This window comes from Sander lucioperca, chromosome 17, assembly GCF_008315115.2.
Source record: "Sander lucioperca isolate FBNREF2018 chromosome 17, SLUC_FBN_1.2, whole genome shotgun sequence".
Taxonomy (NCBI): domain Eukaryota; kingdom Metazoa; phylum Chordata; class Actinopteri; order Perciformes; family Percidae; genus Sander; species Sander lucioperca.
The window spans coordinates 24,619,619-24,636,657 of record NC_050189.1 but is presented as its reverse complement, the minus strand read 5'-3'; the positions used below and the strand labels follow the sequence as shown (position 1 = coordinate 24,636,657).

The 17,039-nt window shown below is 40.9% G+C and overlaps 1 protein-coding gene across 5 annotated transcripts in view; it reads left to right on the top strand.

Annotated features, from left to right (window-relative positions):
- The first annotated feature begins 3,209 nt into the window (after positions 1 to 3,209).
- ppargc1a (peroxisome proliferator-activated receptor gamma, coactivator 1 alpha) overlaps positions 3,210 to 17,039 on the top strand; it is a 280,065-nt gene continuing 266,235 nt past the window's right edge. For 2 of the 5 annotated variants that reach the window (XM_031284966.2, XM_031284965.2), the window contains exon 1: positions 3,212 to 3,950. In XM_031284966.2, the coding sequence (XP_031140826.1) occupies positions 3,870 to 3,950 (81 nt within the window). In that variant the 5' untranslated portion in view covers positions 3,212 to 3,869. Of the gene's footprint in view, positions 3,951 to 17,039 lie in introns of all 5 variants that reach the window. The other 3 variants (XM_031284971.2, XM_031284970.2, XM_031284964.2) reach the window with 2 other exon arrangements.

Here is a 17,039-nt window from a genome sequence, read left to right as displayed (position 1 = left end):
CCAGTTTGAAATGAATCACGCAACTACTGAAGGCACCTGTGTTGAAATGTGCAGCCACTACCTGTCGGCAGAGGGGAAACGATATTTGATTTGACCTCATTTATTTCCCCCTCAACGCGGCCAGATTGGTGGCTGTCCTGCACTTTCACCCAATTTCCCTGCCACAGCCTACATGAGATATTGTGTGAATGATAGAAATATCCCCACATAAAATCACACCAACACAATTGTTACATTGTCACACTGAATTATCTCAGGCTGTTGATTTGATTCTGTGAAACGCTTTCATGTGTCACTGGGCAGAAGAAGAAACCGATCAGAGAAGGCTCACAGAAGATACAGACAGGCACATAAGTAGACAAACAAGCTGAGCTGTGCCATATATTCAGAAGGAAGCCGGCTCTACGATTTGTGATTTCTCTTGTGCCTTGGCACTCCCCTGCACTGTGCAAATGTATGGCACTCCATAATCTTTAAATTAATCTACACAGCACAGGACAGATTATGGTTGATGGTGACCGATAAGGCTAAAGAACAAACCACTCTTCATTTTGCTTGCATCAGTCTTTTTCTTTTCCTCCAGATCAGGGCTTGCTTTCATCCAAGGCACCAAGTTGGTTGACCACATGTTTTCCCCAATAATGCATTTCCTTTGAAATATGCAACACAACAATCAAAACCTGAAACTCTCACAGAAAGCTCAAAGCCTTGCAAAATCTTTTATTTATTGCTACTCAAAGGCATAGCAATTTAATGCATTTTTATTCCACAATTTGCAGTATTGACTCTGCTAACAAGCCTCGTGAGAATTAACCAGATAAAATATGTAGGCTGTGTTATATGGCCAATCACCACCACATTCACTGTCATTTTGTCTTTCTATACTCTCACTACTGCAGTGAATTCTTGACAATTTCTCCAGGAAAAAGAAAATGCACAGGGCTGTGCCAATTGACCACACTTCAAACGGGTGCAGATCATGCGTGGCAAACACATCTGATCAAACAAGGAGGCCAGCAAAGAAAGCTGATGAACAAAAGGGCCGTCTAACTGCACGGGTCTCACGTCACAATGAATAGTGTGCTAAAAGACAGATCTCCAAATGAGCTGTGCCAGTAGCCCTCCTTGTAAAGTTTGCAGTGAACTAAAAGATTTTCTGTGCTCAGCATGGCTGCACGTGGATAATAAATCCTGTAGGACAATATTGTACTGGTTTTGTTCTGTTGTGTTTTGCACAATGCTTTACAATTATTCTAATGGTTGACATACTGACATAAACTGCTATTTTTTGTCTTACGCTGTACGAATATAATTATTTAGTCAGGCAGGCTTTTAATCCATCATAATGGGCTTGTTTAAAACTTGCGCCTCATAGTCTGTGTTAAATAATAATTTGGTATGGAGCTTTATGCAACTAAACCTTTTGAATTTGCTTTGCATTAAACATGGATTTTCCATCTTAAAAAAAACGTGTGTTGACATGTAGATAGTCCAAACCCAGGTGCAGTTCAACTCTTGACTGACACTGAATGGATGTAGACATACAGCATACAGTACATACACAGAGAACCTCTCCACCATTCTTCAACCCAGTGAAAGTCTTCCTCCAGATGGTACACATCTGTCCTACTCAAATGTGGACAGACAGCTCCCTCTATTACACCAGTGGTAGTCCTGGCTCCAGAGTACTGTTGCTTTTCTATCCCAGCAGCTCCTTTACTGCAGTCACCTGGTGGCTCAGATGTAAATCAGCCTCTTGAAGATATGAACCAGCAGGGCTCGTCTTTTGAAGCTGCATTAAAGCCAAGGGACTATGGCACAATTGACCAACTGCACAGTATACACATAAGTGGTTAGCAAACCTTTAGTTTTAGCCTATCAGGTACATGTATACGGTTGTGTATACTACATTGACATTGAATAATTATAATGTATGATCAGAGTTGAAAAGTAATGAATTGCAATTACTCGCCTTACTATTGAGTAGTTTTTTTGTGTACTTGTACTTTTTAAATTCATTTTTATTATAATCTGTAATTTTACTTTTTCTTAAGCATGTATTGTTTGAAGTAATGTACTTCGCTACATTTTAAATCACATCCGCTACTGAGTAAAAACAAAAAGTAAATAAAAAAATTCAAGGAAAAAAAACAGGCTGAGGAAACTACTGCAGTGAATGATGGGCAGGGCCAGTTTGTGTTCACTGGCGCTAAAACCAGAAGGATGGAGACGGACAAGTTAGACACCAGTGGTGCAGACCAAGCTAAAAGCAAAACCTTGTTAAATTCGGCTGAAGTTGAACCCAAAGGAAATTAAGTAAACCTGAATTTTGTGCTGTCAAATAAGGCAGGTAAGTAAGTGAGAAGAGTATAAGGTACACATCATCATAGCTTCTAAAAGTGGGTTTCAAGAAGTAATAGGAAGTTTTAGCATACATCTTGAAAGAATTTTAGGTCAACATTTTAACTTTCATGTCAGTATTTCATCTTAGTTAAATGTCCTGCACTGTTTTTACTTGTTTGGTGTGATTGGACCTCTGCTCAGGTTGAAACTAGGCAGGGTTATGCAGGGAATTACATAATGTCCCCAGTTTCTCTGTACTACAGTAATAATAAAGGTGTGTTACCCCAAAGTAACAGGAGACTGAGGAGATGTCATTCAAAAACATTGCACATGCCCACACAGTCCTGAGAAAACACCTGTGTGTGTACTATATGGTTGTATAGGGACTTACATTAAATTGTTGTTGTATTTGTCACTTTCAAATAAACTTTAAAACATTTAAAAGTAACGTGATTCAGTGTACCTTGGTGTTTCATTCCTGTCACACAAATACATCATTTGTATTTTCAGAGCTGAATGTTTTGCAAGTTCTCGTCCATTTTTTGGTTCCCTCCAGCTTGCGCAAAGTTTGATTCAAAGCCTATATAAATTGTCACAAATATTAAGTTATTTTGCTGCACTCTTTTTTTATAACATGATTTTCTAGGTTATAGGTAAGTGACACCAACAAGTCAAAGAAAATGTGAAGTCTTTCTTATTTTGTGTCTAAAGTAATCAGAAATTAATATTTAACGTGAATCCAAGTCACTCAAGCACACGGGCCCAGAAGGGCCCTAAAAAGTTTCCAAAATGAAACAGAAGTAGTGTTTATAGCATGTGCACAACTTGTTGCTAGAAAGCACACAATGCATTGCTGCACATTTGATGATATTTTCAAATCAGCAGCAGGTCAGTGAGAATGCAAAATGGTAACTAATGATTTAAAAGTGTCCAGAATGTCAATTTAGTAGCCTACCATAAACTATTGAGTGTAGCAGGGAATAATGAACAAGTGAACTAAGGAGTGATTTTGGACCAGCTCGTTTTAAATTGCAGCCATTGAACACTACTGCAGCTGGAGCACCAGGTGAATTTAATTAAGAGAAAGCTAGCTAGCTAGCTTATTATGTTCACGAGGACCACATTTGTGGAGTGACACGAGAGATAACAACAACAACAATCATCATTTTAACACCCTGACATTTAGCTATAGAGTGGAATTTAACAAAATGACCATGTTGGGGACACTCTTAACCCGGCGGCTGACACCTATAGGCGGTCCGCGGACCCCACTTTGGGAACCATCGCCCTCGAAAGCATCACTCTATTTTTTGGGAGAAGCCGCTCACGTGACAGGGAGAAGCAGCAAGCCAGCACACCGCCGCTGTTCGTTTGACAGCTTCCACAGCGCCGGACGGAGAAGCAAGCGGGGCAGAGGGACACAGAGAAAGAGACACTCGTCGAGGGAAGACAAATAGAAGACACAATCTCCTTTTGCAACATAAGAACTCCGCAGACTCCTCCAATCGAGACGGCTGGCACACACCATGGACGGTTATGCCCTGACCGAAGATGAGCTGTTCTCCTCCTGCCTACTGAACCTCACCTGGGAGAATTGCTACGAGCAGGTAGGACACGACTCTCTCCAACATAACGCTATCACTTTCGGTAAAAAAAAAAAGCGTACAACGAACTTGCTCTGATTAAAAAAAATTGTCAAATAAGTTGTAACGTTACAGGATGTCCCGAGTGAGTTAGCACATGATAGCAGGTACTGTAGCAACTTCACAAAACTTCGTTGTCGTTTAATTAATAATCCGCAAAAGGGTCCTGAATACCTCCTTTACATTTCTTGTATTTTTTCTACCAGGTCTGTTACACACTTTTGCTGCTTGACATTACAGTTCTAATTAAATGGGAAAAGCCGACTAAGCGGTCGGCTACTTTTGTGTCCAAACTACTTTTCTGAAAGGTTGCCTTGCCGAACTTCCACAGCGCTCTGTAAAAAGGGCTCAAACATCCTGCCCTTGAAATCAATAATAAATTAACCTAGTAGACAAAATAAATCTTATGCCAGGAATTCTATAAATAAATTAGAGATAAACACAAACTTAGAATTCCTTTTGAAGTAAGCTAACTGAAATGCGTCATCTTCAGTATTATGTGGACTGACTGATGCTTTTTCACGTAGAGATCATAAGACGCATCATATCCCTGTGTCTTGAGACCCATGGGTTGCCGGGTAGGTGTTAAAATCAGGTAATGCAAACTTGGCTTGGGCCGAATTTGTTGTTGTTGTTGTTGAGAATAGACTTGGTGCTGAGCACTTTAATCCTGGAGTACTGGGCCTGTTCTCTCGCACAGCAGAGCAGCAGTGGTGTCTGTTTGTAGATAATTACCTAATTCTTCCCTCAAGCTTAATCAGTTCTGCCTTTTAAAATACACTTATCATGCTGTATGAAGTCCCTCTTAATTCTCACATTATAATTTGTGTGAGGCTAAAGTCATCTGCCATAAGAATGCCAATGAAATCATTATCTGAATGCTAAGAGGGCTCTCAGCTATTTAGCAATTTTTGCTCATTGATTGATGCCAAAATATTCGTACAGTGATTTTTATTTTTTTTATGGTAATTTACATGAATGCCACCATGAGAGCTCAGGATATATATACAGAATATTTATTTTTCTGTTATCAGTATCCAGGTTGCAATACAGCGGATGAAGACTTTTAAATAATATCTTCCGTGGTTTAGTGGGCCACCATTTTGAATTACAAGTAATCACAAATTAAAGAGGATTAGGCTCTTAAAGCTCAAGCCTGTGATTGGCTGTGCTAAGAGTCATTTTGTAACAGTTGTTTAGGCACAGAAAACAAAAGCCACCCCAAACATGATTCAGAAGTCATTGTGAATGGCATTTTAAATGTGCAATGATTAAGCCTCAGCAGTTTGTTCTACAAAATGGATTTAGGCGCGTCGCACATTTAGAAATTTAAGACACTTAACATCCACAATAAATTATTGACTAAGCAGCATAGATTGTAGCTGGATTCACACCCATCACTTGTAAACTCTGGGTACACAAACAATGTTGTCAATGCTTTCGTTAAGGTGTAGAGCCCCTGGTGATACTTCGAGCAAAGTTTCATGTTGTGTCGAGCCTTCTTAGTGTTTTAAAAATAGCTATTTTGAGGCTAGCATGAAAGTGCCCCTAGCACTCCCATTCAAAAGGCAATTTGACCAAAATGTACTCAAGATTGCCTTGTTCATCTTCTCAAATGCGAGTAGTTGCTGTTTCTCTATAGATACGTTATATAATACAGGTCGGATTCGAACCCTGGACCTTCTGCGTCGAGGCATAAACCTCTCAGTATATGTACGCCTGCTCTACCCACTGACCCAACCCGGCTACGGCTCTACATTTCTGTGTCATATTATTAGTTAACAGGTCTCCCTAAAAAGCTTGCATGTAATCTCCCAAATTTAAATTGGTACAATCCGCACTCTTCCCCTTAAAAATCCGTTAAAAAATGAACCTTCTGAAAGCAGGTCATCTGCTCGGCCAGCATGTTGTTAGCCATGGACACGTCCTCCCTCGCCCTCCCCAAGTCCTACGGCGGGTGGGTAAGTAAGTAAATAAATAAATAAATAAGGAAGTAAAGAGAAATGTTGACACAGCCTGTCCTTGTGGCCAGATTATCCACTCATGCTTGAGCGCTGGGTAAAGGCCCTGCATTATTCAGCCTAAGAAACGGAGACAGGGAAAAACTGTGGAAAAGCTGGGTCCTTGCTGCGTGCGTGTGTGTGTGTGTGTGTGTGTGTGTGTGTGTGTGTGTGTTGGGGTAAGCGCCTCCACTTTTCCAAGAGCAGACATGGGGATAGCTGAAGTGCACAGGGTGGGGAAGATGATGTCTTCGCTTAATTATCAAATGAACTCATTGCCTCTCTCTTTACTCCATCTCTTTCTTTTTCCACTCTCTGCATCTCACACACTCGCTTCCCCCTCGACAGCCTTCTTGAGGGCTGCTGTCCGTGGTGCTGAAAGTTTCATCACACATTTTGTGCATGTCTTTTTAGAATTCCAGGCTCCAGTCCCTGCTCTTCAAAAGCAATGTATTCAGTTTGTTTCGACAAAAAGCGTGCCAGCACTTGGCAGTCCAGCTCAAACGGGTGAAGCCTATCATTCAAGACGTTTCAAAAAGCTGCAGGTAACAAGGCATGCTCTCAGAAGCAGCAAGGACTAATGCATTTTTTTCATGTGTCTGCTTCTGCCTACAGCATATTTCATCACAGCAAGGCTCAAGTTGTGTTACTACTCACTCTGTGGCTTGGTTAAATGAAAGCTCCTTTGTGTGCGCTCTTATGTACAGTATTTGATCCATGCAAGTCACTTCTTTTTTCAGTGTAATGAGTCTGTAGCCTGAATGGGTTTAGTGGAGGCACACTTTATTCATTATACTTCTATTTGTTTTGAGTATAGAATAACGTGCTCCACGTTAATTGACAGGAATTTAAAGTAAGATTAATTGTTAATTTGAGTCTGCTATATAGGGTGTCATGATTAAGTGCTATGAAGTGGCACAAGTGAGAATAAGGTGAATAATGTCTGATATGTTTATTTGGTTGTTGGAACAACGTGATGTAGTCTATTCCATATGTTGAATAAAGAACCGGTGATTGACTGTGGATTGAGTTAGCCCATGTGTATCAGCAGAGGCTCATGATTGTCTCCAAGACGCGTGGTAGCAGTAATAAAGAATGTAGTATGTGGTGAATTGGCCATTCCAAATTTAAATTCAAATGAACAAATGCAGGAAAAACTTGAAAAAAGCCATATTACCTTTGTCAGAAACACACTTATAGGGCTGGATCCAAATATTAAAATATTCTTTCGATGGGTAGGTGTTCGATTTTCAATTTTTGGATTCAAATATTTGTTTTTGGTTTTTTTTAAACGTGCATGCAGGCTGAAATTCACTGTGGTGTTTTGTAGGGATTTAGCTGCTAGCTAAATGTCCGCTACAAACAAGCAGTCGGTGTATAGAGGTCTGTATGGTTATACTGTATCAGCCTGGTGTCGTTGTCAGGCGATTTGATAAAGGTAAAGATAGTACAGCTCTGCAGTGTGCATAATGCCAATACAGTGAGGCACGGCTGGCTAAGCATTCCTTAGCACACACTTGTGTGAGACAGTATGGCAAAAACGCAGGTCTTTCTGTTTGTTTTGAATGCCTGCAGCAAAAAGTTGAGTCTGATTCATCTTGGAGTAAAGCCACCTGCCGTAACCCTGCGGTGGACAATCATGTTACATTAAACAGCTATCAGACTCGTCACTCCCAGCGTGTGAGTCCCATAATGTACAGTAACAGGGAACATAACTGCCTCTATCGCTGCTGCAAAAAAGTTTTAAACACTATGAAGGTAAAAAACGAAACCCAAGCACTGAACTGCACAGGATTTTGTTTAACAACAGGTGACTGTGTCCTGCAACAACAAAGCAGTCACTCTTTTCTTTCTCTCTTTTTCCGTGAAATAAATCTGCCTTCAGGTGCGGTCGGAAATGTTGGTTTTACCCGCCGCTGCTGCCGCCACTGAAGCTTTGAATATTCGCTATTGAAAAGCATCGAAGGTTTGAAGCTCAAAAAATGGTTTTCGGTACAGCCTTGCTCACTTACTTTTGGTCATGGTTTCAGTCCATGATCTGCTCTGTTTACCTAGAACTACTCCCACTTCTACAACTACCCCCTAAAGAGTGTATCTAATTTCCATGTTGGCACATCTTTTAATTAATTAATTATTATTATTTTTTTTTTTTTATCAACAAGTGTGTGAGCCTGCTGAACACCTTGCTTTTGATAGCAACCCACAGGAGCAGGGCCTGTCTTGCAGTTTAATGAGAAGCGTGTTGTTCCCTTGCAACATATTGCCAAGATATGGATGGGTAATTGTCTAATCAAGACTTTGTGAAAGTGCCGCTTACTCACCACTGACCTGCTAACCGTCTGCCAGTTTTTGCTGCAACATTTTGATGATGATACGCTATGTACACAGACGTAAAAAGGACAAATCTAAACCGCAACATCATAGCAACATGGTACTTATTTACTTACATGCCATAGTTGTAGCTGTTCTGTCTCCATGGTAATTTTTAAAGATTTAACAATGCAATTGGAGCACCAAGAATAGGAGATGGCAGGGTCTCTTAGCAGAGACTAAAGCAAGTTTGGTGACCACATCATAAACATAGATGTACCCAAATTATTATTATGTATTTATTTTAATTCTAAATGGATATGTGAACCACCAGAGGGAGCAACACACTTTGATTCCCCATGGAACTATAAAATTAGTCATGTCATTAGTTAAATCTAATGTAAAGATTTTAAGCAGGAGAAGTTTTTTTACTACATCACGTACTGTATATTAGTTGAGAGAGGGAAAAAAAAAGATAGTGTTGATGCTTTTTGGCGGAATATCTTTCAGCTTCATCTTCAGTCTTTATCCTGTCCCTGTGAGGAACTTGTTTCACAGATAAATTAATGTAATCACAATATTAGTTTCCAGAGATATTAATCTTGTTTTCTCGCACTGTGCTGTCTGAATCCTCATCATAGCAGGGGGAGTGCAGGTACTCCAGACTACATTCTTTGATTATGTGTGGGAAAATGTCTTCCTCACCATTGACAATCTGTTGATACCTTGCAAAATCTGAGATGAAAGGAAATGCAGCTTGGACTGTGAAAAATCCTTGCCTTCTCACCGGGAGGTAAAAGTACTCTCACAAACATTGAATTGTACATCTGAAGTGTTATCAATTCCACCTGAAACGGAGGGCCCCGGTGGCAAAGCTGAACTCCTGTGCTTTTGATCACGCCAACAGTGCCTGTAAATAAGTATTTTCCCATCTCCCTCTCTGTCTGTCTCTCCGTTTCTCTCTCTCTCTCTCTTCCTCCCCCACCAAGGTGTCTGGAGGGGGAGGTTCCTTTTGATTATCTCCGCTGTGGATTAATTGCTTTTCTTAACCTCTGCACAGACGTGCTCCTACACCGCCCCGGAGCCCGCCGCATGCGCCCAGATGGACCCCTGCCAGGAGAAAAACAAACCACACCGTGCCTCCTATCTCACCACCTTCTCTCAATTACTGACCTTCATCCTTGCATTTCGCTTTGGATGTTATCATCGGCATGATCGGTGTATTTACTTTGTTTGTTTAGCTAGTTACTTGGTGCACTGCAGCATTCTTGGCTAGATTTGAAGGAAGACTGAGCATGTGTGAGAGGTGTATTCATTTCTAGAAAGAGTCACAGCAGTGGATGAGAAGACTGGTGTTGTCAGTTAAATGTATTGTGTGTCATAAAGTGGCTGTAGGTCACATGTCAAGTGAGGCACGCGCACTTTTGATGCAGGAATATTACACTGCCTTTTTTGGAACCATCCTTATTCCATGATTAAATAGATTTTGGCATTGAGATGTGCTGGCCAAGCAATTTCAGTCACGTTATTTTCCCCAACACTGAGTGCTCTTTCCCATCTCACTTTGCCTTTTGAGACATGCATGTGCATCTCTGAAAAGGTCCCAGCCCCTGCCTCCATACACTGTCATACAGCAATGGCCTGCTTCCTTCAGACTTTGGCCTTTTTTCTTCTTCTTTAGGACATCCTGAAAGGACATCCCGGGGCCATCTCAATGATTTATGCACTACATTTTACATGCAGACCACCTACAGTATCTTCACAGTATGGGCAACACTAAATGTTCTCACAACGACTCAGAGTTTGATTGCAGGAGTAAAGAAAAAGTTTAAATCTTTTTTTTCTGTTGTTGGTGCTGACTGAGAGTTAAAAATGAAGACATGAAGAAGTTTCTTTCTTAGCCTAGAGTTGTTGGCAGAGAAGTGTCGGAAATACAGTATAACCTTTCCAGTCTCTGGCGGGAGTTTCATAATCCATAACACTGACTTTTCTTTTTGGTCTTGGTCTCTCTCCAGTTCATATTTTTTTATCTCAGTAAGTGAATCCAGACAAACTTCTCTTATAATTTAAGTTTTGCATGACTGTTTATGACATTAATGTGAATGGCTTTAGTTTTTTTTTTTTTTTTTTTTTTTCTTAAACCCTAAAGTGTAGCCTAATTGGTTCAGGTGTTTGAAACAGAGAGCACTGTGGGGCTCCAGTCTAACGGAGATGAGACAACACGCACACGCACACACAGACACACACACACACACACACACACACACACACACACACACACACACACACACTGGGATACACAAATGCAAAATCTGCATGTGAGAACAGGCGCATAATGTGCACACTGACTCACTCACTAACGGGCTAGACTCCCTGGACTGTATGGTACAGTGTGGTGTTGCTGATTTTTCCCATCAGCAGAAAGCAGGGATGAGCTGAGCTAATTGAGCTGGGAGGCCCGGCGGGGGAACAGGGCCCCTTCACGCACCGGCTCGTCACTTCCTTTCTTTATCTATCCACCACCGTGTGTCTTTGGTCCCATATCTCCAAACCACTCTGAGCTGCACAAAAGAAGAAGTACTTGCACAATTCAGTGTTTCAGTAATGCCAGATGCATATTGATATGATCTTAAATAGGATTTAAATGCATTGCAAATTCCATGCTTCATGGTAAATATGTGCTCTCTATTTCTTTTTTAAAGACTATAGTACAAATTTGAATTATTTCTGCATTAGATAACCCTCAATGCAGTATATAAACCATAGGCTTTCACATACATGCCCAAGCTGACAGGCAATTGTTTTTGAGTTCTGTCTTACACATAAACCGAATTATAAGCCAAAATGGGCCACCTGCATTGTCTATATCATAGCAAACTAGGCGACAACAAAAGCAGATTACCTGTTCTCTTTGAGGGATATTAAGATGTTACATGCCATTCGATGGGCCCTGGGAGGCCCGTCATAAAAGCCACAGCAAGCTGTTGAGACGGAGACTCAGAGTTGTTTCCATCTTTTAGCTGCACTCGGGGACTGATTATGGTCAGGCAAACGGCCTTTACCTGGAAAGTCACTTTCATTTTCTCGTCCACCATTTGTTAGTATGGCTAATGTCTCATTAAGTCTCACATAGGGGAAATGATGTGCTCTTTGGGTGAAGGTTAGGCTCTTAGCTTATCATGAGACAAAAGAGAGACTGATTATCACAGCAAAGCCGTGCCTTAGCCTGTGTCTTTCACAACAAGTCCTATTTGTGTTACTGCTGGAGCTGCTTCATTACCCATAATCTATTAGCCCTCCCTCCACCTCCTCCAAATAAAAGTTAAAACATTTGGGCTAAATGATGAGTGCTTGATCACTTTTGTGTGGTGTTCTACGGAAAGGAGTGGACAGAAAGGAGGTGGGGGGTAAATTTTACATTATCAAGGAGATAATTACAAAGCAATCATAAGCTGTTTCCGGTAAAGTGGTAAACAAGCCAAGGGCTTGTGCTCTTTTCCCAGGAATAATTAAAAGTCGTTTTGCATTCTATGCATCAGTGTCCTTTCCTCTACTCAGTGGCCACCTCTTTGCATAATAAAGCTGGCTGAATCTCACCAAAAGGGAGAGGTCCTTCATTTAAAAGTGAAGTGGCATTTTCTGGACCTTTTTTCTATCTTTTTATCTTCTCACAGATCTATAGGAAAATCATAATCTTGAATTTGCAGTTTTCTGCTTTTCATATTCCTGATGCCAACTGACAATTCTGAACAGCTGTGAATTTCTGTCACAAAGCTGGAAGGTTTCCAAATGCATACTCCTCCTTGGCTATGCCTTTAATGTCTGAGTAACAAGGTAATTCATTGATTGGTCTAGACTTGAGAATGGCGACTTTCCGGAGGAGGTGTAGGAATATTAGATGAGAAGCCTGTCCATTTGGCTGAATTCTCAACCATAAAAATTCCAATCAACTTTTATTCCAAGACAATAAAAAATGATATTCATATGCAGCATGCATTTCAGCTGGGACTCCATACTCCATATAAATACACCACAAATTAGCTTGGCAAACAAGATAATTTTAGTATGGGCTGCGCTTCTATTTTGTCGATTTTGTAAATTGATGTTTTCCATGGCTTCCTATAGCTGTGTTTTCAGCAAGCACATTGTTTTGACCTGTTGCCACAATCTGGTTGCTAAACCCTTTTAACACAGTCCAAAGATTTCCAAAGAGAGCAAAAACTTAAATACAATTTATTTGCATGTTATCAACTTTCTTTCTCAGCCATGTCTATAACTTCAGATGCCTGTGGGCTGTGTCAGATCACAGCGCTGACATGTAGTCATTACTCTACTTCTAACAACACCAGAATCAGTCAATTATCCATGGAATCGATCAACATAACCCCACTGCCACTCATTTAAAAGAGCCAATCAATCTGCATGGGCCTTTTCTCTATTTTCCTCGCCGTGGTACAAGCATGTGAGTGTCGGTGTGCGTGCATGTGTTAGGCGCTGTGGGTTGGCCCATGATGGATCTACTCGAGTGACAGCTCGTCTTCTGATTTATGGTTGTTTATCGCCGGAGTAAGACTGGAGTTGACCTCTCATTTAGGTTGCCACCACTTCCCATGATGCCTGTAAAGCTACACATTGAGGTGCATGATTGCCTTGCTGGCCAAGGTGTCATCTGGAAAAAAATCATATTGCACATTTAGAATTGGTGTCTTTATGAGCATCTGAACTTAAAATGTGTGTACTCAAAGGCTCCTAACTTTGACTCACTTCTGTTTTGGTATGTGCCGGCTGCAGTTGCCAACTCCTTGGTGACTTCATTACTAAATGAAGTGCTCCATAATTCCACATCACACCATGATAAATGTTGTAGCGGCAGTCTGTGAGGCAGAGAGGTTGGGGTGGAAGGGGGACACCGTGTCCTCCCTACCTGATGACATGCAAGGTTTATCACGTTGAGCAGAGACATGGTCACCTTACCCCGGGCCTCATTGTGACAGCCAGCAAGTCACTCGAGAGCTCCATTGGAAATCAATAATCCCCTTCGCTTTAATTGTTAGAAAAAAGCTTCCCTGTATTCAGCATCACATCATCAGTCAGGACAACCTGACTTTATTTTTGCCTTTCCCTCTTTTCCTCCTTCTCTAACACTTTCTCCTCTGTGGAATGTGCTAGCTGACTGATTGTGTGGAAGATGACGTAACAGGAGCTGGCTGGATTCTATTTTGGAGGACTTTTTTGATATGTATACAGAAAGCTTTTCTGGTTAACTTCAGGGTGCTTAAGGCATTTGTGTGTCTTATCTCAGTGAATGTTTGCCTCAGTGTGAGCTCCTCCACTGTTGTCTCGTACTTACATAGGATGCACAGAAATGCTCGCTTCTCTCCTCTGTTGACTTCAAGATGCAAGGATGCATGCCTAGGAGGGAGGCAGGTGATTTCCATCTTACTTACTGTCACTCACTCACAGCAGTGTCTCATATCGCAGATTTTCAACCTTTTTATGGATTATGACCATTTATTGCTAAGCAATGCCTACTCTAGAGCCTTTTGTCACAGGTTACATTATGTCTATAATTTGTGAGCAGTTCAACCAAAGAGTGATGTAGCAGAAAATTCTGCTTTATGTTTTGTGATAATTTTTTTTATTAGCACCATTTATATCATTCAGACATACAGAATAAATTCCACAATGTATGACAGTTAGTGTCAAATGGTGTACAAAACAGAAACTCTCCCACCCCCCACCCTCTGCGGTCTCAAGGAAAACAAAACAAACAAACGAGCAGAAACCACACCTTGCCTAGTCGCTCTCCTCTAGTTCTTGTGATGCTGAGGTCATTAGGTCTGATACTTGTGCTGCTGTGCTTTCCCATAGGCTGATTGTTGATGATTTGGCTTTGTTAATCCTTGCTGTAGAGCGCTCAATCATAACTATGTCTAGAAATTACGCTAAACACTGTTTTATACAAAGCGAGTGACGGGGTAGCCAGCGCTGAGCTATCATTTTCTTGGTTGTAGTTGAGCCGGCTAGCCAAATTTTCCTATGTCTCCCAAGCAGGTGAAATTTAGGGATTAGATACCCTATCACATCAGATATTATTGATGTTGTTTTATTCCAGAACTCATGCACCTGTTCACACTCCCAGACCATATGCAGCAAAGTTCCAGTTTGTTCAGGTTGACAGAACGTACAATCTGGAGTGGGATTTCTGCTTTATATTTGTTGTTGGATTCTTTCTATTTGATTTACACACTGTTGAGTGGGTTTGACTGCTGCTGTTCTTCATGATGGGTCTGATAAAAGTTTGATACATAAAAAATAAAAATTAAAAACGACTCAAATTATTTCCAAGTAGCAAAAAACTTCAGCTACCTTATTTATTTTCTAATTAAAGTAGCTATTCTGTTTACACAAATCAAAATATAGAAATTATTCTAACAAATGATGTTTTGTGAGGTAAAACCAAAAACTTGCAAACCACATGTTTAAGAAATATAATAAATTTTATGCAACAGCAATATTTTTTTCTTTTATGCTGTCTTGGTAAAGGTTCCCTGTGGCGTTTTAGACTACTAACAGTGATTTGGAGCAATGCTTTTACAATGTTGAACATGCATGAGCGTGCAGGTGACGAGCGCACAGACTATGTGGTACACATTCCTGCTTACGGTTTCACACTACTCCGCTCAATGATGACAGTTGTCGCCTGTTAATAAAAAATAATATTTGGTGAGAAATACTGATTGTAAACATAACTGTTTGTATCAGGAATCTCCACACGTAATGTTTAATCATCTGACAACCCCTCCGATTTATCCTGACCCCCAGTTTGGGAACCAGTGCCTCATACAAAACGCAATAATTAAATATATCGTAATATCTCAAAAACTGGCAAATTTCACAACTTATTTTTTTTACACATGGGTCAAAGCAGGTTACTGTAGGATACTCATGCCAGAAGCCCAAAGCTAATAGTTACCCTGCTTTCAAACTCTTTACTCCATCTGTGTCAAGCTTCTCCTGTTAGTGTGTTACCTGGGGAGGACCACAGCTCCAAAACTCTGATTAGGCCCTCTCTGGCTAATTAACTGCCCTGGCCACAGTTGGCCATTTGTTGCGTTTAATGGAGGGACGATGCCGCAGCTGTTCTTCGTCTGTCATTCATCAGATTTTTGCCCTTTATGCCACAATTTGTGCCATAGAATTTATAAATAGCCAAAGCTAGCATCGCATTTATTGCTCTCATTAAAGTGACAGAGAATATGGTGCATACTGCATCTTTATGTAAACAGCAGCAACGGCTGTATTTTAATTATGAGAAAGGGATGGAGAGTGTAGAAGGCTTTTGTCGTAATAGAATAAATTCCTGGTGATTCCTAGAGAGAGGACCTAATTATGAGAATGTTGTGGTAGTTTAAAATGCTGCAAGCGGGGCTGGTCGCTGTTAATTTTCCTCTGTCCTCCCTCCACCTCTTCTGCTCTCCAGCTATTCAGGGCAACAGGCTGCTTAATTATTTATATCTATCTGTTACGGTATGAAAATCGGGAGGACACTGAGTGTCTAGTAGCTCAGTCAGTAGGGAGTTGGGTTGGGAACCGGATGGTTGCTGGTTCAAGTCCCCATACGGACCAAAGTATGGTGGTGGACTGGTAGCTGGAGAGGTGCCAGTTCACCTCCTGGGCACTGCCAAGGTGCTCTTGAGCAAGGCACCGAACCCCCAACTGCTCGGGGTGCCTTTCCCTCACTCTGACATCTCTCCATTAGTGCATGTATAGGTACTGAGCATGTGTGTAATTCAGGCCTGTGTGTAATGTGTATATAATAACAATTTCCCTTGCGGGGTTAATAAAGTAGGTTGTTGTAGTAGTAGTAGTAGTAGTAGTAGTAGTAGTAGTAGTATTAGAGACTTTAACTATCCAACTTCTTTACTCTGTCTAGTAACAGTGGTAGGGGGAATGGTAGCATTCACTTGAATCCTGAACAGATTGCTCATTTAGTTTTCTACCTGCTTGCACCAACATGAACATACTCTAATAATAAAAAACAAACCAACTACAGTATATACTCACTTACTTACCCACCCGCTTGCTCACACAAACCCCAGGTGCTATAGTATCATCCAGGCTCAGTGTGTTCCTTAGGTAGGGAGAGTGTTTGCCTAACTCGTACAACGGTTAAATATTTTTTTCTTTTTTAGTGCTGCTGGATTATTTTGGAGTTGTTTTATTTCTTTTTCGTGCCTTCTTCTCCATTTCACCTGCGTTAAATTCTGCTCAAGCAAGTTTGCAGAACAAGTATTTTTACATTGCTGTACACACATGCATGCACACATTAATTTAATATAGACAGTCTTTATACAAGTTAGTATTTAGTATTTCAACCCATTTTCCCTTACTGGATGTTTATTTCCAACATTGTTCTCTTGTGTCTGTGACTGGCCTGCACTTATTTTTTTTTCTCTAGTCCTTCCCGAGGGAAAGTGGATAGCACATGTGAACGGATCACTTCTGATTAGTGGGGGTTCTTTAAAAAGATGCCTGTAGTGTTTTTCTCCAGAAACAAACAGTGGTGTGGCCTCCCCAGGGAAGACTGCCATATCCCTAGCACAGCATAACCCCCCAAGAGAAATTGTTTTATCTCCCAAGTGCTGTTAACTTTGGGCTTTAAACTGTGTGCTTGCCGATGCCTTGTTTTTCACATCACAAGAACATGATATCGCGCAGGATGGCGACAGAGCTGATTAAA